General features: G+C 33.6%; 1 protein-coding gene and 1 long non-coding RNA gene across 29 annotated transcripts in view; one reads left to right on the top strand and one right to left on the bottom strand.

The window, feature by feature from the left end:
- The window catches only part of LOC140673222 (uncharacterized), a 199,054-nt gene that overhangs the window by 102,652 nt on the left and 80,173 nt on the right, over positions 1-16,229 (bottom strand). For all 27 annotated transcript variants that reach the window (XM_072905984.1, XM_072905986.1, XM_072906006.1 and 24 more), the window contains exon 3: positions 8,569-8,616. In XM_072905984.1, the coding sequence (XP_072762085.1) occupies positions 8,569-8,616 (48 nt within the window). The remainder of the gene's footprint in view (positions 1-8,568; positions 8,617-16,229) is intronic.
- Positions 1-16,229, top strand: part of LOC140673235 (uncharacterized) — a 109,460-nt gene that overhangs the window by 17,421 nt on the left and 75,810 nt on the right. For both annotated transcript variants that reach the window (XR_012048026.1, XR_012048025.1), the window contains one exon: positions 3,733-3,862. This is a non-coding gene — a long non-coding RNA (uncharacterized lncRNA). The remainder of the gene's footprint in view (positions 1-3,732; positions 3,863-16,229) is intronic.

The raw sequence follows: 16,229 nt of genomic DNA, 5'->3' as shown, positions 1-16,229 counted from the left end.
AGGCGAAAGCGTGGCGCGAATCTACATAGTATATAGGGACGGTGCATTCGTTATTCCCTTAATTCTACCTCTTCCGTATCGATTATGCGAATACCATCAGCTCGACGCACACGGCGTATGCGTATATGCGTATATGCGTTCGTGCGTGTTACATGTTTGTATGGGCGCCACTCTGCCCGCCATCGAGTGCGTGCAGAGCGAAAAAAATCTATATCACTTTTGGACTGCGTGCGTATATATAAAACGGCTTGCGGGTTGCAGGGAGAGACCATCGTTTGCACGTGCGCTTGCACACAGACACACGTATGTATACGTGTGTTATCGACTCGCCTGTTTGCGAGATAGTATCGTGCCGGCGGATTTAGCCGGTGAGCTTCGACTCGAAGGTTTTTCGCCGTATTCCGTATTTTATATAGACGCGGTTCACCTAACTCTGTATTTGTTTTTCGACATCTTCATCAATTCTTTTAACTCTTCAGGTCTGCGATATTTCCTATTTTTTATGTTGGTTAGAAGCAATCAAATTTCCAGAGATTCTTTTGAAGAAAGATCTGTAGGGGGGTCGATATTAACGTAACTTTTTAATGCATGCGTTGTAAGACTTGTAGCTTTATTTAATTTTTATAACGGGAATAGGTCCGCTAGTGCGGAGCTCTAATTTCTTCTAATTGCTTCTCGTATTTTTATTATTTACGAGGGATTTAAATCTCATAAATTAATAAACATTGTATGAAATTTATGTGAGGATAATAATAGAGTAATAGAAATTAAATATCGTATGTACATGACGCGTTTATGCTTGAAAAAATAGTAATTGTACTTTCAACATTATGCGAATCATTCGTTAACAAAGTTTTCAAATGTCAAGATTTTTATAAATATTTTTCGCTTTAAATAATTTAATTGCTGGAAACAAAAAGCAAAAAGTTTATATAATACGTATGTGTGCTCTTGTATTTGAGACTGTAACTTTGAAAAAAACGTTTTCGCGCTATAAAAGGTAAAAAAAAATATTGTACAGAGACACGTGTGTATAAGTAGTTTCATCCGCGAACATGTGTGCAAATGTATATAAAATAAAATACGGGTCCGCGTCAAAAGTTTCGAGTTTCAGAACCGAAACTTCAGGCTCTCCTTACTGTGCGACACTTTTTTTTCTTTGTCTTTCAAATAGTCAAATACAATGTGCTTCCTTGATATCGACACTTGTAAAAAAAAAAAAAAAAGGGCGGCTGCAACTTTTCACAAGATTTTTATCGTTTATACGAAAACTGATTAAATATTAAATATTTCATTGAAATAAAATATTCATTTAATCAAATGTGCCATTGATACTGCGAATCGATAAAAATACACGCACAACGCAACGCGCGAAAACGACTTTATAAAAATTTCATGCTATATTGTATGTAAAAAAAAATGGTCACTCGTTACAAAGTCGCAAATAAAAAAAGAGACGATAAAATGGAAAGCTTTTTTTTTCGTGTCTCTCGAGTACAATGATGTGCCAAACGGAACATGAAACATAACGAAACGTGTAAAGTGAAACGATGCGTTTATGACGATTTTTGTCATAACGTATCTGTTTGTATCGCATTCGATTACAGGAAAACCGTTTTTTTTTTCACTAAAATGTCTCATCTGTGAGAGATTTCGCATTGTATAATTGAAATGTGCAGTGTGACGATATTTAATATAAACTAATATCATGTATGAATATAAATTTAAATATCTAACACTATCAAACGCGTGCAAATTTAATTTACGCAGACTAAATAAAGCATTTAATTTTACAATCTGTAATAGTTTCTATTCTATTCTAAATGATAAAAATAAGCCGATATTTTCAATAATTACTATCTTTCTTCTTTTATATATATATATAAAACTCTATGCAAGAATTTTTATAACCGACATATTCACGTATCATTTAATTTATTTTACAACGCATGACGACTAACGTAACAAAGTTAGAAACATACGAATGTGTAACCACATTGCGAACTTTAGTCATTTATACATCCGTGTATTCTGAGCGGATTACAGTAGGGAATATGTAGCTATTAATTATATTAGAGCGCCGATGTAAGTTTCTATGTCATTTCTATAGACATTATTTTGACATACCGTTATTAAAGCCCAACTCTCCTTCTATCTCTTTCTCAAGCAAAATGTATCACGCGCGCTCATGAATATCCTCAACACTTGCTACACAAAACGCATATATATCCCTTGCCAACGAGATATTTATTAGCCAAGTTTTCCCCGCAGAGATATCTTATACATATATCTTACACGGAAACGTAGACGCGTTTGCTATCGACACATCGATTTTACGCCGGAAGACAGCAACAAAAGAGGAATCGACTTCACTCAAACGAGAACTATCCACTTCGTGTGTATGTCTTTGATGAAATATCGTTTGAATATGAATGGAAGCCAAGTCGGCGTCGTGAAGGCGCGTGGTCCCAAACTAGCAGGAAGCGTCTCGGTCTCGTAGCTCATCGTCCATTCCGGTCTATAACTGATAAAAAAGAGGAAGCGTCTGTCCGATCCGATCGATCACTCTTGATCTGACGTGAGATCAGCTGTGCGAGTGGCCATCGAAGGTCGTTAAGGTCGAATGATCGAAAGATCAACAATGATATCTTTCAACTTTATCGACATAATTAAATGTTTATTATTTTTTATTATTATTTGTACATCTTGTTATATTTAATTCTAAATATTCCCGTTATCTAAAGTCAAACGGCTAAAGTGAATTATGTATAACAATTCGAGTATAGCGAATGTCTACCTTGTTATTTGCTTGATTGTATCATTACACCGTATTATTACATCGTTTATCTAATTAGCTGTAATTGGTGGTTTTCGAATCGTTGCACATATAGAAGACAGATGTTTCGAGAGTATCAAAGATGCAATAAACTGATACTATGATATCTGCGATTGTCTCTACCGCAGCGTATAATGTATATTCCTCCCCCGATTCCTCCCCTTTCTCGTGCAATTAACCAATGATGTAACCGTTTCGTGGCGCGTGCAATGGCCAAAGTACAATTAGCCGCGGGCTTGCTTTTATTACTTTGATTCTATCCGCTTTAATCTTGTTGCACGTCAACGATCAACCAAATACGATGAGATATTAACACCGAAAAGGAGCAATGATCCGACGAGGCAGCGAAACTCGCAAATGCAATACTGCTGCAAACGCGGTACTGCTGTAATAAAGCAGTAATAAAGCCCGTGTGTGAAACGCGTAATAACATTACCGACTCGCCCATGCCTTCAAGCGATAATAGCGATTTGTGTATCGTATCTGACAATGAGTACACGCGGTATATATCCAACTTATCTATTCCGTTTGAAATTGACAGTTACGTAAAGCGTCGAAAAATCTTTGCTTCCCTCGAGATTTTCTCCATCCACCGACACAGTTTTTCTAAAAAAATATCTCTAAAAAAATATTTGTTAAAATTCGGAAAAAATATTTATCTTAGAATAATACCTTATTGATATATATATATATATATATATATATATATATATATATATATATATGTGTGTTCCATTCAACATTGTGTCCATTTTGATTTCTTACTATTTATATTATATTTCTTTTTTTTTAAATACATGTAATTCAATGCATTATAATTAAATTAAATTTGTCCTCAAATACATTAATATTTCATTTCATTTCACGATAGTGAAAATAATATTTTTCTGTTTCAGTCGACGTAAAATTGTAACTACAGCCTGCTACGGTTTACGAGGTGTCACAACCATCTCTACAGATTACTCATGAAGTTCTCTCGAAAAGAAAAGTCAGCAGAATTCAACAGCAAAAAGAGTTCAACAAGGAGTAAGTATCCAAGAGTAGAAAGTTTTAAACTTTAAACATCCATTAATATCAAATGCGCTATCTTGTCTCAATCGCTTCAAATGCCGATATCACGGTGTCTATTTATCTCGAAAAACTGCACTTTCCCAAGATATCGATAAATTCTAATAATACTTGCAACGAATTGTGTAAAAACAATTATTCTAATATACATATTTTAAATTTTCGTATTCGTGTTCTAAAATATTAAATAGTAAAATATTTAATAAAAGGTCCATGCAGATGATTTTTTTATATTATATTTTAGAAATTAAATAATTCCTTCTATAACAATAAGCTATAAAGCTATATTTACAGAGCTAATTAATTTACATCAAGTTATTTTTAATTAAAGTAATTATACTGCAAATTAGGAAAAATATCAATTTATTCATTTTTATTATACCGAAAGATTCCCGTAAAAAGATATATAAAAATATGAAAAACATATGATTTTTGTATACGCATATATTCGGAAATGTATAATTCCCAAGGATTCCTCATTCGCCTCATTCATAAACAATCCAAATTAATATTTGTTATAAAATATTAAATGTTTGAAAAGATGTATACAGATGATTTAACGCATTATATTTTAAAAATTACATAATCCTTTTTACAACAAAGCTGCTATATATTTGCAGATAATTAATATATTAATTAATATATGTATAATATAATCATATAGCATATTAAATTAAAGTTAAATTTTCATTAAAGTGATTATGCTGCAAATTATGAAATATATCACCTTATTCGCGTGTTATTTGAAGAAAAAATTCATTTTTACCTCAAAATTCTCGCAAAAAGATGTATGAAAAGCACATAATTACGCATGTACACGCCATATATTTGGAAATGTACAATTCCCAACGGCCTACTCGTCTCTCAAACCATCCAAATTAATATCTCATTGTCCACTCTTGTTCGAAGAAAGCTCACTTGTCAAAAATATTTAAACAATCGATATATTGGAGTACTTGATTAAAACCAGCGGCGAGACAGCAAAGGGTTAATAAATGATGTCTGATCGCGCTTTAAGAATTCGCGCGTGGTACCGCGCGATATTACTTCCGTTTACTTACATTGCGTCCGGAGTCAATGCACCCTCCCTCAGGCCGGAGACCGGAGACGTTTCTGTACGCGAGTGTCCGTGCACGATATCCGGAGCGGACGCGAAAACGGGACGCGACGAGAGAGACGGAGACTCTCCGGCTGTATGTCTGACCTCACGAGGCCCTTATTCACTTCACCTTATTCGCCATCTAACCACCGGTCATATCTCCGCTAACTCTTCGCCGCCGTCACCGCCGCCACCGCCGCCGCCGCCACGACGCACACTACGGGCGTATTGTGTCTCGCGCGCGTGTACTACCGCCCGTCGCTTCGGTTGGCAAAAGAAAAAAAAGAGAGCAAAGAAACCGTCGCCATCGCCGCCGCCGCCACCACCACCACCACCTCCACCTCCACCTCCACCTCCACCACCACCACCACCGCCGCCGCCGCCGCCGCCGTAGCCGTCGCTGCCGCCGCCGCCGCCGCCGCCGCCGGTTTTATAATCAATATTAGTTGACGGAGAATCCGCGCCGCGTCGCCGCTTTGTGGAAGCCGAATAGTGGGGGAGAAAGTGGGAGGGGCGAGCTCATGGCGGTCTCTTCTTTATCATCGTGCTTGCACAAACGATAAGGCGATAAGCTGCTTGGTAGCGGCATGTTCCCGTCCTTCACATCGACGGTCGACGGTTTAGCCCTTGACCGAAAGGCTGTTCAACCCTTTGTCCCCGAAATATATTTTTAAGTAGCAAGGATCGAGAGAGAAAGTCCTAACCGTACATAAATATATTATCTCGTCAACATTGTCAAATATTTTATTGAATGTTGTTCAAAAATCTATGTATTTTTACTTAAATGTCTACAATTTAATATTCACTGGATACATTTCGTTTTTGCACTAGGCTAGAAGATCGACAATGTGATTTTCTTTTAAGTGACCATCACGAGACTTATTATAATTCGTATTATATTAATTATTCCAATGAAAGATAGCAAACTTGTAAAAGTAAACAATTCTTAAAATAATTTTTTAATGATATTTATCGCGTCTATATAAAAATTCTTTATTTCTTTTAGAAAAAAGTAAATGTTAAGCTCGTTATTACCTTCAATATTAAAAATATCCGTTGCACTTTTAACATTTCTTAGATAGTTATTGAAGCTTTAATGATTAAACTATTGTTAAAGAAAGTAAACTCTCTATCGATTGCATTAATTGCATTTGGCGTCGCTACGCGAATTTGGATGTTCATCCAATCGTGTTGGGGGGGAGGGGGGGGGGGGTTATGGAAAATGAGTTTATCATATTATCGTCGAATCGATTTTATAGAGAGAAGGTAACGAATGTTGCGTTCTGTTTTAATTGGAATTAGTCATGCATATAACAATTTTTAATCGTATCTCAATAATAGTTGTAGATTTTAAATACGTTATATTTGCCGTTTTAAAATTATTATTAATTAAAGATAAAGTTTTGTGTCTTTTTTTAATAATGAGAATTTTATTACAAAGCGTAAGATTGTTTAGCATAGATTCTACATATCCTCTATATTTTAAAGAGAGTTGCTTCGTAAAAATTATTCCAATTATGAAATCAGAAATTGCTTGTCTATTTCAAGAATTGTATATTTTACAATAATAGTATTTATGGTAAAAAAAAAAAAAAACAAAGAAAAATTTTATCACAATATGTCTGGTTGCTCCGCTTTTCTGGCTAAGGGAAAAAATATTAAAAAAAATATTTTTAAAGAAAAAAACGTTTTTATCTCATCGACATATCGTGAAACTGACAGCAGGGTCTGAAATGTCATTCATTTTTAAAAGAATCGGTCAACGGTCAAGCTGTGCGAGAGTGTCAGAGATGCGTTAATCCGATGACACCGACGTCGGCGTCGGCGTCGGCGTCGGCGTCGGCGTCGGCGTCGGCGTCGGACTCGGCACGCCATCTCGGCGACGCCGGCTCCGATGGAGGCAAAGATTAACACCGTACGTCGATGGGTTATCCGCGGAGTTTTACCCCGTGGAGGATTATCCCCGGTGGCATTTTCAAGGATCGTAAAAAGAAATTGCAAGGGTAAAGGTTCAAAATTCAGATAAAGTATCATTCTAAATAACACGTCCTTTGTTTCTATGTTTGAATCTCTTTAAAAACGGAATTTCTACCCTCTTTCAATCAAATTGTAAATTTGATTTATAACATTTATTTTTCTTTCGTATATATGTTTATCGTAATTAATTTTACAATCTTTTATTTTGATATCACTGTGATGCATCGACTATGTAAAAAGAAAAGTTTTCTTACTTAAGAAAAAAAGATAAATAAACAACAAATAAAACAAAGATGCATTAAGTTATAAAAGATTGTCGAGATAAATCGAGTGCATTGTTTGTGTAACGTAATGCAATATATATTTTAACGAGGATTGATGGAAATTATATCGTGAGAAATTCGTGTAATCGGCGGCACATGCATGTGTGCGTATATGCAAAATTATTTCTAAACAGAAAATTTCTTTCGAATAAAAGTATATTCAATTGAAGACTAATTATTAGGCATTTTTTATCATCTTGTTGCAATTTTATCATATCGCTTTGCATTGATATTAAAATAAAATAGATTATATAGAATATGTTTAGATAGATAAGAGATAATTATGTGAAATAATTTAGAGGCATTTAAAGAAAAAAATATTCTTTATTACTGTATATACGTGATTGTACGTGTTTTTAACTTCAAGTTAAAAATACTCAGCCTAACTTGGAGTATTTCCTTGTAAGACGATCACTTTGTGCTTGAATCTGCTGTACTTGTATAGCAGAATAGGCTCGCAGATAAAGACGAGAGGCTCGGCATATCAATTTCACGGGTTACAAACGAAGGAAAGGGACAGAGAAGAAAGTGCAGTCACTTGAGAGAATAAACGGAGGGAGAGGGTGAAACTTGAACTCGGGAAACCTGACTGAGACCTCGTTAATTCCGAGGGTTAAGTTAAGCTCGTAATGCGTCTACTTAAAGGCCAAGGAGAAGGCGAAAGGCAAGAGAGAAGGAGGGAATCAAAGGCGATTGCAGGCAATGCAATTGGGATAATCCTTTCATGAAACAGTCCATCTCGTGAGACAATAATGTGACTAGGAAATATTTGTTTGCCTGTGCTACAAACTTTAGCTTTTCTTAGTACAAGAAACAGCCGATGACAAAATTCCTCACATTTTTACGCTGATTGAATACTCTTATTATCTAATTTGTCATTTATTTGGTTTAAGCGGCCGAATCTTTTATCTCTTTATTTTTTTAAATTCCATTTTTTTATTTCTTAGTTGTCAGTTGAAAATTAAATCAATAAAATAAAAGAGAAATTAATTAACAAACAATGATAATATAAACTTGCTTTAATAATATTTTGAATTAATTGAAGAATCTATGCGTCACAAAAAAAGTTACTAATTTTAGGGATATCGATTTATTGAAAATAATAACAAATAAAATATAAATTCTTTGCGGGATACCGTAGAAAAATGTCGCACCTCGATTTATTTCGTAATAATAAAGTAAAAAAGTAGAGAAAAACTTCTTTTCGAGGGGAGAAATTCCAGATTGTACTTGCGAATAAAATTTTATAACATGTTGAAACTCACCGGTATCATTGGACTGTCGACCCTTGCCATCTGGATTCCACTCTTCCTCTATAAACAGAAAAAAATAGCAATTAAGGCAAACTAGTAAAATAGAAAAGCAATCTATAGGTAATTCAAAGTTGACAAGAAAGTAATTAGACGTATAGTTTCTTTGTGAAATTAATACTTATAAATTAATACTTAAAAAAAATTATAAAACATATTTTATAATTATTTAGAATTTACATGCAATTATAATTTTAAATTTTCTTGCTGTATAATATATTTTTCATCTATCTATATATCTACAATACATATTTTTCCGACTACTATAATAAATACCATCTTTTTAATATAAGCCATATAAGAATAAATCGTTTTTCGTTGTAAAAAAGGCACATATTGGTTTCCAGGAAATTTACAATTATTACAGTGTGGTAACGTCCTTGTTTGGGAGTTTCTGGAAACTAGTAACTAGTATCGGAAAGTTCTGGACTAAAGTTCGAATTTCAGAAAGTTACGGATATTGGAGAGGCCTAGTTGAAACCCACCATCCCCCGTACGCGATACTTTCCAAGCTAAGTAGCAGATACTTGAGAAAATATGAGAGAATACTTGAAAAAATTTGCAAACTATTTTTCTCAATTATTTTGGCCAATCGTTGATAGCAAGTCGTGAATTTGTACACGCGATCGATGTCACTATAAAAAATGCAAACGGAAAGGGATCAAGAGACTCATATTATCGCAACTCTACCATTTATTCCTCACTATTTCCATTTCATCGTTTAAAAATCATTGGAGATTATTCAAGCTTAAAAAAATAGATATTAATTTTTCAATTCCTAGAATTAATTTTCTCGAGGAAAGCATTGTACGGAAAGATGTTGTCCCATGTACATTTTCACTTATTTTTGCAGAAGAAATTATCCTTTCTCTGATCCTTTCATGATTTCAAACGTATTTTACAAATTGTTGGATAAGTGTTTTATAAATTAAAATATACACATATTTCCTGTATATATTTCACCTGAATATATGAATCCATTTGTGTACCTTCCATATAAAGCTCTGTGGCCACGCATGCATAATCGCGCGAAAATCAACCGGGCGTTCTCACGATGCTCGAGACTTTTTTTTTTTTTTTTTTTTTTTTTTTTTTTCATCCCGTCTCATATATTTGCACGCTTCGTATATTTATGCAAAGCGCACGTCGACATATGACAAACTGCAAACTAAAGCGCGAAATCGAACCGAGATACATCTCGTATGCATACGCGCGTACGTACATACATAGGTCAGTAACATGCGTCTACTACGCACATGTATATATTTATGCAAAGCGCACGTTCCTCATACACACATACGCACGCACACACACGCACACATATGACAAACTGTAAATCGAACGTCGTATATCTATGCGTATATCCTGTGCGTCACGTATATCCACATCCATGATGTGTCTCAAGCTTAAATAAATTATCATCTATAGATCTCTTTATACATTTTTATTATTCGGCAAACGTAAAAAGATGAATTGCGAAAATGGAAAAAAAAAAAACAACACTTTTATATGAAATATTTATCGTAAATATTTTATATTTACATTTTTATATTTAAATTTATCATATTTTTATATAGCAATATAATTAATAATTAAAATATCAATATTCTTTGCGTGTAATTGATTATTGGATACTCACTCTATGTTTGATATATGCGTGCATTTACATTTGTGTATATATGTATATGTGCTGTATAGCGCATATCTGAGTTACATGTATATTTTATGTCGATTGTATACATATGTTACGGTTACACATGCGTGTTTGTGTGTGTGTGTGTGTGTGTATATATCGCGTTATGTTGCCGTATCTGTCCAAGTTGGACAGATTGGTATATATGTACTTGACTCTGTAAATTTATAAGGATCTTCTATGTAGCTATTTCCGCATTCTCGGCCACACGGGAGATATGAATTTAGATTTATACTGTGACAACCCCTTTTCTTCAGCAAGCTTATTTAGTGAGCCAATACTCATTAACAATATTACACTTTGTCTTCAACGTGTTTACTGGTGTTTATATGAGAGAGGGGAGGGGAGGGGAGGGGAGGGAGGAAGAGGTATGTTAATTATAGAGTTTTATTTACCAGTTTCTTTGGAGTTGAACGATTGAAATATTGCAATAATGGTTTACGATATATAAAATAAGCGAATAAAATAAAAAATAATTAGTCTTTTCAACGAAATTTTTGCGCACATGAATAATAATAATAATAATAATAATTGCATATATCTTGACCGTAAAAATAAGGCATGGATAAATTGTGAACAAGCAAGAGAAAAGAAAAACTCCTTTAAATTCAGGTAAGGAAAATTGTACGAAAGCCGATATTAAGAAAAGCGAAAAAGAGAGCATTTCTCCGATGCGGATAAGAAGCCTTTCGTCGTAGACTTTCATCACTTCCTTTTGAAGCGCATAGACTCTATTTATGAGTCCATCGAGAATCCGGGACTTTTTCACGGCGCGTTTGGCACAATAAACGGAATTTATATTCCGATTTTCTGAAAAGAACGCTCGTTATACGGTGGTATGGGCCAAGCCCGGAAACAGAAATTGTACCGCTGTATGTCTACGTCATTAATCGATCGTTCTGTCGACAATGGGTATTTCGCGATACGTGTGATTCCGCAGATTCCGCGTTGGATCCGCAGATGATCGCTGTCGTGTAATTGGCGAAACATGTCCCTTTCGGCGAAAAAGCGATCGGTGCGATTGTACCGCAGGATATTTTTCGATGAAAATTAACACACGGTGGTTGGCACGCATTGTACACGTGTGTTGTTTGCGCGTCAATTGAAGGGTCGAATGGGGGATGCGTGATATGAAAATTGTTTGCGTCATATGAAAATTGGGTTAACTCTCCGGTTAAATAAATGATAATATTCTCCGTATTATTACATATTGTATATGTACGACATACATATATTATATATTAGTATATTACTATATATTGTCTACATTATATCGCGTATCATATATTTTTAAAAAATATAAAATCCTCTAAAAACAGAAAAAATCACCGTAATAAAATTTAAAAATTTCGTTTGTCATCGCTCATCTATTGTCTAAAGATTTTGGAGTGATAAATCTGGCTATCTACAAAAGATAAAATGTCAGAAATCCAGAATTAAACTTGGCTAGGAAATAATCCTGATTACTGTCTTTTACGTAGACGGATTATCATGATACTCGGTCATAATATGAAATATATGACATATTATAAACGAACTTTGCAAAATTTTATCAAGATCTATTAAAGAAGATCACGAATAAAATATAAGTTATAAAATATATATAGGACAACACAATTTTTTTTACATCACTAATTACTATAATTATTAAAATGACCAAACGAATGATTAATATTTATAAATTATTTGATATTATGCTGTTTCTTTTAACACGAGTATCAAACATTCAAAATAAAAGTTTAAATGTTGATTTTTCTCGGTTACTCGTGTGCCATTGATTCGTTTTTTTCAATTTACACACACGAATGTTTTTTTCACAAGTTTGTAAGTATGTAAAATCTATGACAAAGAAATCGCGAGTGGCAAAAATCAATCGGTTTTACGTCTCGGAATACTCATATATCAGAAAGAGCTTCGTGAATACTTTCTATCCACATGGTACAAAGAAGAGTTTGTGTACGTCGAGAAATAGCCAGTGCTATAACAGAACGGAAAATTCGCTGGAGGAAAAAGTGAATGAGGAAAACAGATTGAACTGAGATAAAATGCGCGAAGGGAAAACCGATAAAATATATCTGCTAGAGGATCTAAATTTCGATATCGAACATAATACTCGAAAATATTTGCGGTAAGGGCTGTGAATGCTATACAGAAAAGTTTAGTTACATTATTGCTATCGCGTACGATATGTCATGCAATGCATGACGATATATATAAGATTGAGCGAGAATATATTGCCACTTTTATGTCACAGGTTAACGTCATCTCTTGATATAAAAACTTATGTTTACATAAATAAATTTTTACATAAATTTTTCATAGTGGGTAATATAACCAGAAAAATATAGTGTTTCCATATTACACACACACACACACACACACACACACACACTTACACACGTACATACATATATATAATATTTTTTTGCGATTTTAAAAATTGAAAAGTAATAATAATAAAAAATGTAAGTTTTTTTTTTTTTTTTTTTTTTTTTTTTTTTTCGAAAATAGAATCGGTTACAAAAAGTTTTTACATCTATTATATATTTGTTTGAAAATTATGTATAATATTATATAAAAAATACACATGTATAAGATAGAAGAATATATATTTACAAAATAAATAAAAAAAAATGTATTAGGCACTCTAACATTTTTATAAATAAATGTAATAATATTTATAATATAGCAATAAAAATTGGCATTGCTTCATTGGCAAAAGTTATACAAATTTTGATATTTTCTTTATTGGAATATGATTTGCGTAATTTGATTTTAATTTCGATGGTAACTAAGTTTAAGAGATGAAACATAAAGTCAACGGAGAAACAAAATTACGAAGAGAAATGTGCGAACGTATTTGAGCTCGCGGAGAAGGTCACGATAAAATAGACTAAAGTAAAGTAAAGAGGAGAGGTAAAATAGAGCAAAGTAAAGTCACGAAAGATCCGACACCCTCTCCGCATCCTTATTACGCTTTGTTGTCGTTAATCTAACTTTGCAAAAGTTCACATTACCGTGTTAGAATAAAATATCGTTGCTGAAATCATACAAGTGCCTCCTTTAGACCTGTTTCATTAACTTTCACTATATAAATGTTTGCCAGAAAAAAAGTGGTGCAATTATCTGAAAAAAAAACCTTTAGTTGAGGCAATCGAAGTATACATCTCTTAAATACATTTTTATCATCGAGAGAAAGATAATAAATTGGAACAAGAGAAATGTCTTGAAATATAAATTTTATAAAATTGTTTAAAAATCTATAGAGAAACTCTAATTAAAGTTAAATCCAAAAATATTTCTTGATAATTAATGATTATTACGAATAAAGGCAAAAGAAAATAATAATAATCTTTTTATATTCTATCGGTATTGCTTTGATTTTATTGGTTTGATCACACGAAAGCAAGCACAAGAAATATCAAAAGAAATAAAATCTACTACTAAATTTTAACCGAAGGGATGTTTGTAGTTATTGAACCATTGAAAGGATGCTCGAAATAAAACTCTTCGAGAGGCAAAGAGAAATTGTCTCAGTAGGCAAAACACGGCAAAGATCGAAGCGTGTCGAGATTATCACGAAAGTAGGATAAGCAAAGGAATAGGGGAATCGAATGAAAGTAAAAAGAAAATTCATTCTAGCAAAGTGAACCTAATCCGAAACTCGCGCTACTTGTTTTGCCAGCTTGGATTTTAATCGAGTTACTTTCCTCAAAAGAGTATTGCGTAATACGAATATTATAAAAAGTATTTTTCTGTGTTCCATTATTGATGATGGATGATATTTTTATGAAAGATACTCGTTTTTAAAGAGATAAAATGATTACTTTTGGATTTTTTTTTTTAAATAAATTGTAGATTCCACATATTGCTAATTATTATATCGTAATCGTTAATTAAGAAAATTATACAGTAAAATATTTATCTCGTTTTGCTAAATGATAGAAAATTCTCTAGTTAGTCGATTTATACATCGAAAAATATGCATATGATACATTTTTTTTTTTTTATTTTTAGATTGATTTTCAACATTCAGATTAAAATCAATTTATTCATTTTAAAAACAAATATATCTCGTTATCACACGACGATGGAGAAAAATTACCCGTATAATTGTCACTCTGGTTTTATATAAAATTTTTCGTAATAATCTTACATTGAAAGAATTAAAAATAGCAAAGCAGTAATAAATAAGTGCAGTTATAGTATTAGCAATAGCAGGGAGATTAATCAAGTGAAGTGAAGAGCAGTCGAGCTTTCGTCTACTGAAAGGAGTGCACGGCATAAGAGAAATCGCAAATTATATTAATACGTCAGCATTTATCTTACTTCGTTAATGCGATTTACGGACTGAACAACAATCAAAACTCGAACGTATTAGCATGATCGCGATAATCAAGAATAATGACAGAAAAAACGTATACGTCCTTATATCAATATTTTTAATACGAATTGGAAACATTGATTGAATAATAACGGATCGTACTCGATTCGGACTAGCAGAAATCGTAAATAACGAAAATAATGGCGAAATGGAAATCGGCGATCGAGAGAATCCCCATCCTTACAATCAACTATCGTTACCTGAAGCCTCGGAATCGGAGCCTGGCGTGGGGCTAGCATCCACACTGTGCCTAGATCCTTGGCAGCACTCACTGCACTTGCTGCACATCGTCCCCGGCAATAAAATCGACGTAAACGGTTCTTAACACTTGTCTTCGATCGTGGCGGTTCCGGTCGTCGGCATTATACGCGCGTGATCGTCATTGTTTGGAAAGAAAGAAAAAAAAGAAAAAAAAAGAAAAAAAAAAAACGCCAACCTGTGCAAGCTTTACCGATCATCGAGCGTCGACTATCGCGCACGCGAAAGGACGGTTTTAAACCGTAATTCCGGTTTTATCGGCGATTCCCATCGTAAAACCGCGAACGTTGACTGCAATGGAATTTTCTATATTTTAGACCATTCAATTCTTTTGTCAATAAAAAAAATGATTAATAAATAAATTCAACGTGTGAAAATTGTTTTTTTTTTATAATAATTGACAGTTTTGTCGAGCCAATAATGCGACTTTTAAAGACTTGATTAATACAAAATTAATTGTTTGCATTTTTGGAAAAAACGAAAAAATTTTTTGTTAGAATTATATGTATAATTATATGTATTTCTGGTATTTATTAAAAATGCAGAATACCATCGATCTCAATAGAGAGATTTCTATCAAAATCTCGATAATTCAGGTGTGATATTTTTAATTAATAAATAAACGTTGACAATTTTCAACGATCATTAATAATGACCATTAATAAAACCGCGCTGTTGATATCGGCTCGCAAATATTCATTCGTAATGTTTGGCCATCCCCGCATAATAATACTCAGCCCTTGGTTTAATCGGGCAAAAGTGAAACATGTAACCTATCTACCACACGTTTCTAATGGATGTGAGCAGGTCGTTAACGAGATGAACGATGGTGGCCAGACTTGTACGAGCACGGAAGGAGAACTTTGCAAGTATGGAATAAGGACTGAAAGCACTGTTAATTTAGGACGAAGAATTCATTATATCGTACGCGCGGATTGCAAAGTTGCGAAGCACGCGAATCCCCGGCATCCCGTAAACATGATTCGATTAACTGTGAAATTAGGGCGATGAAAATATTAAAGAAATACGAGAGCGTTAATATATTTAAGAAAATAGAATTTATTCATGATTTATCAATGATATCGAGAGTGTTTCAACTATCTAGGTGCATTTAAAAATATCCACGTATTCGCGGATTCGTTGCTGACGAGTACGTCATTCGAATATTATCGAACTAATTGACAGTTATTATCAATTTTGGATAATCGTCGTAAACTGAAGAGTTAAAGCTGATGCAGATCGAATATCAATGGATGTTGGATGGAATTGTGAACGATTACT

The sequence above is a fragment of the Anoplolepis gracilipes genome, chromosome 14, assembly GCF_047496725.1.
Source record: "Anoplolepis gracilipes chromosome 14, ASM4749672v1, whole genome shotgun sequence".
In the NCBI taxonomy this organism is placed as follows: domain Eukaryota; kingdom Metazoa; phylum Arthropoda; class Insecta; order Hymenoptera; family Formicidae; genus Anoplolepis; species Anoplolepis gracilipes.
This window is presented reverse-complemented; position numbering and strand designations above follow the sequence as displayed.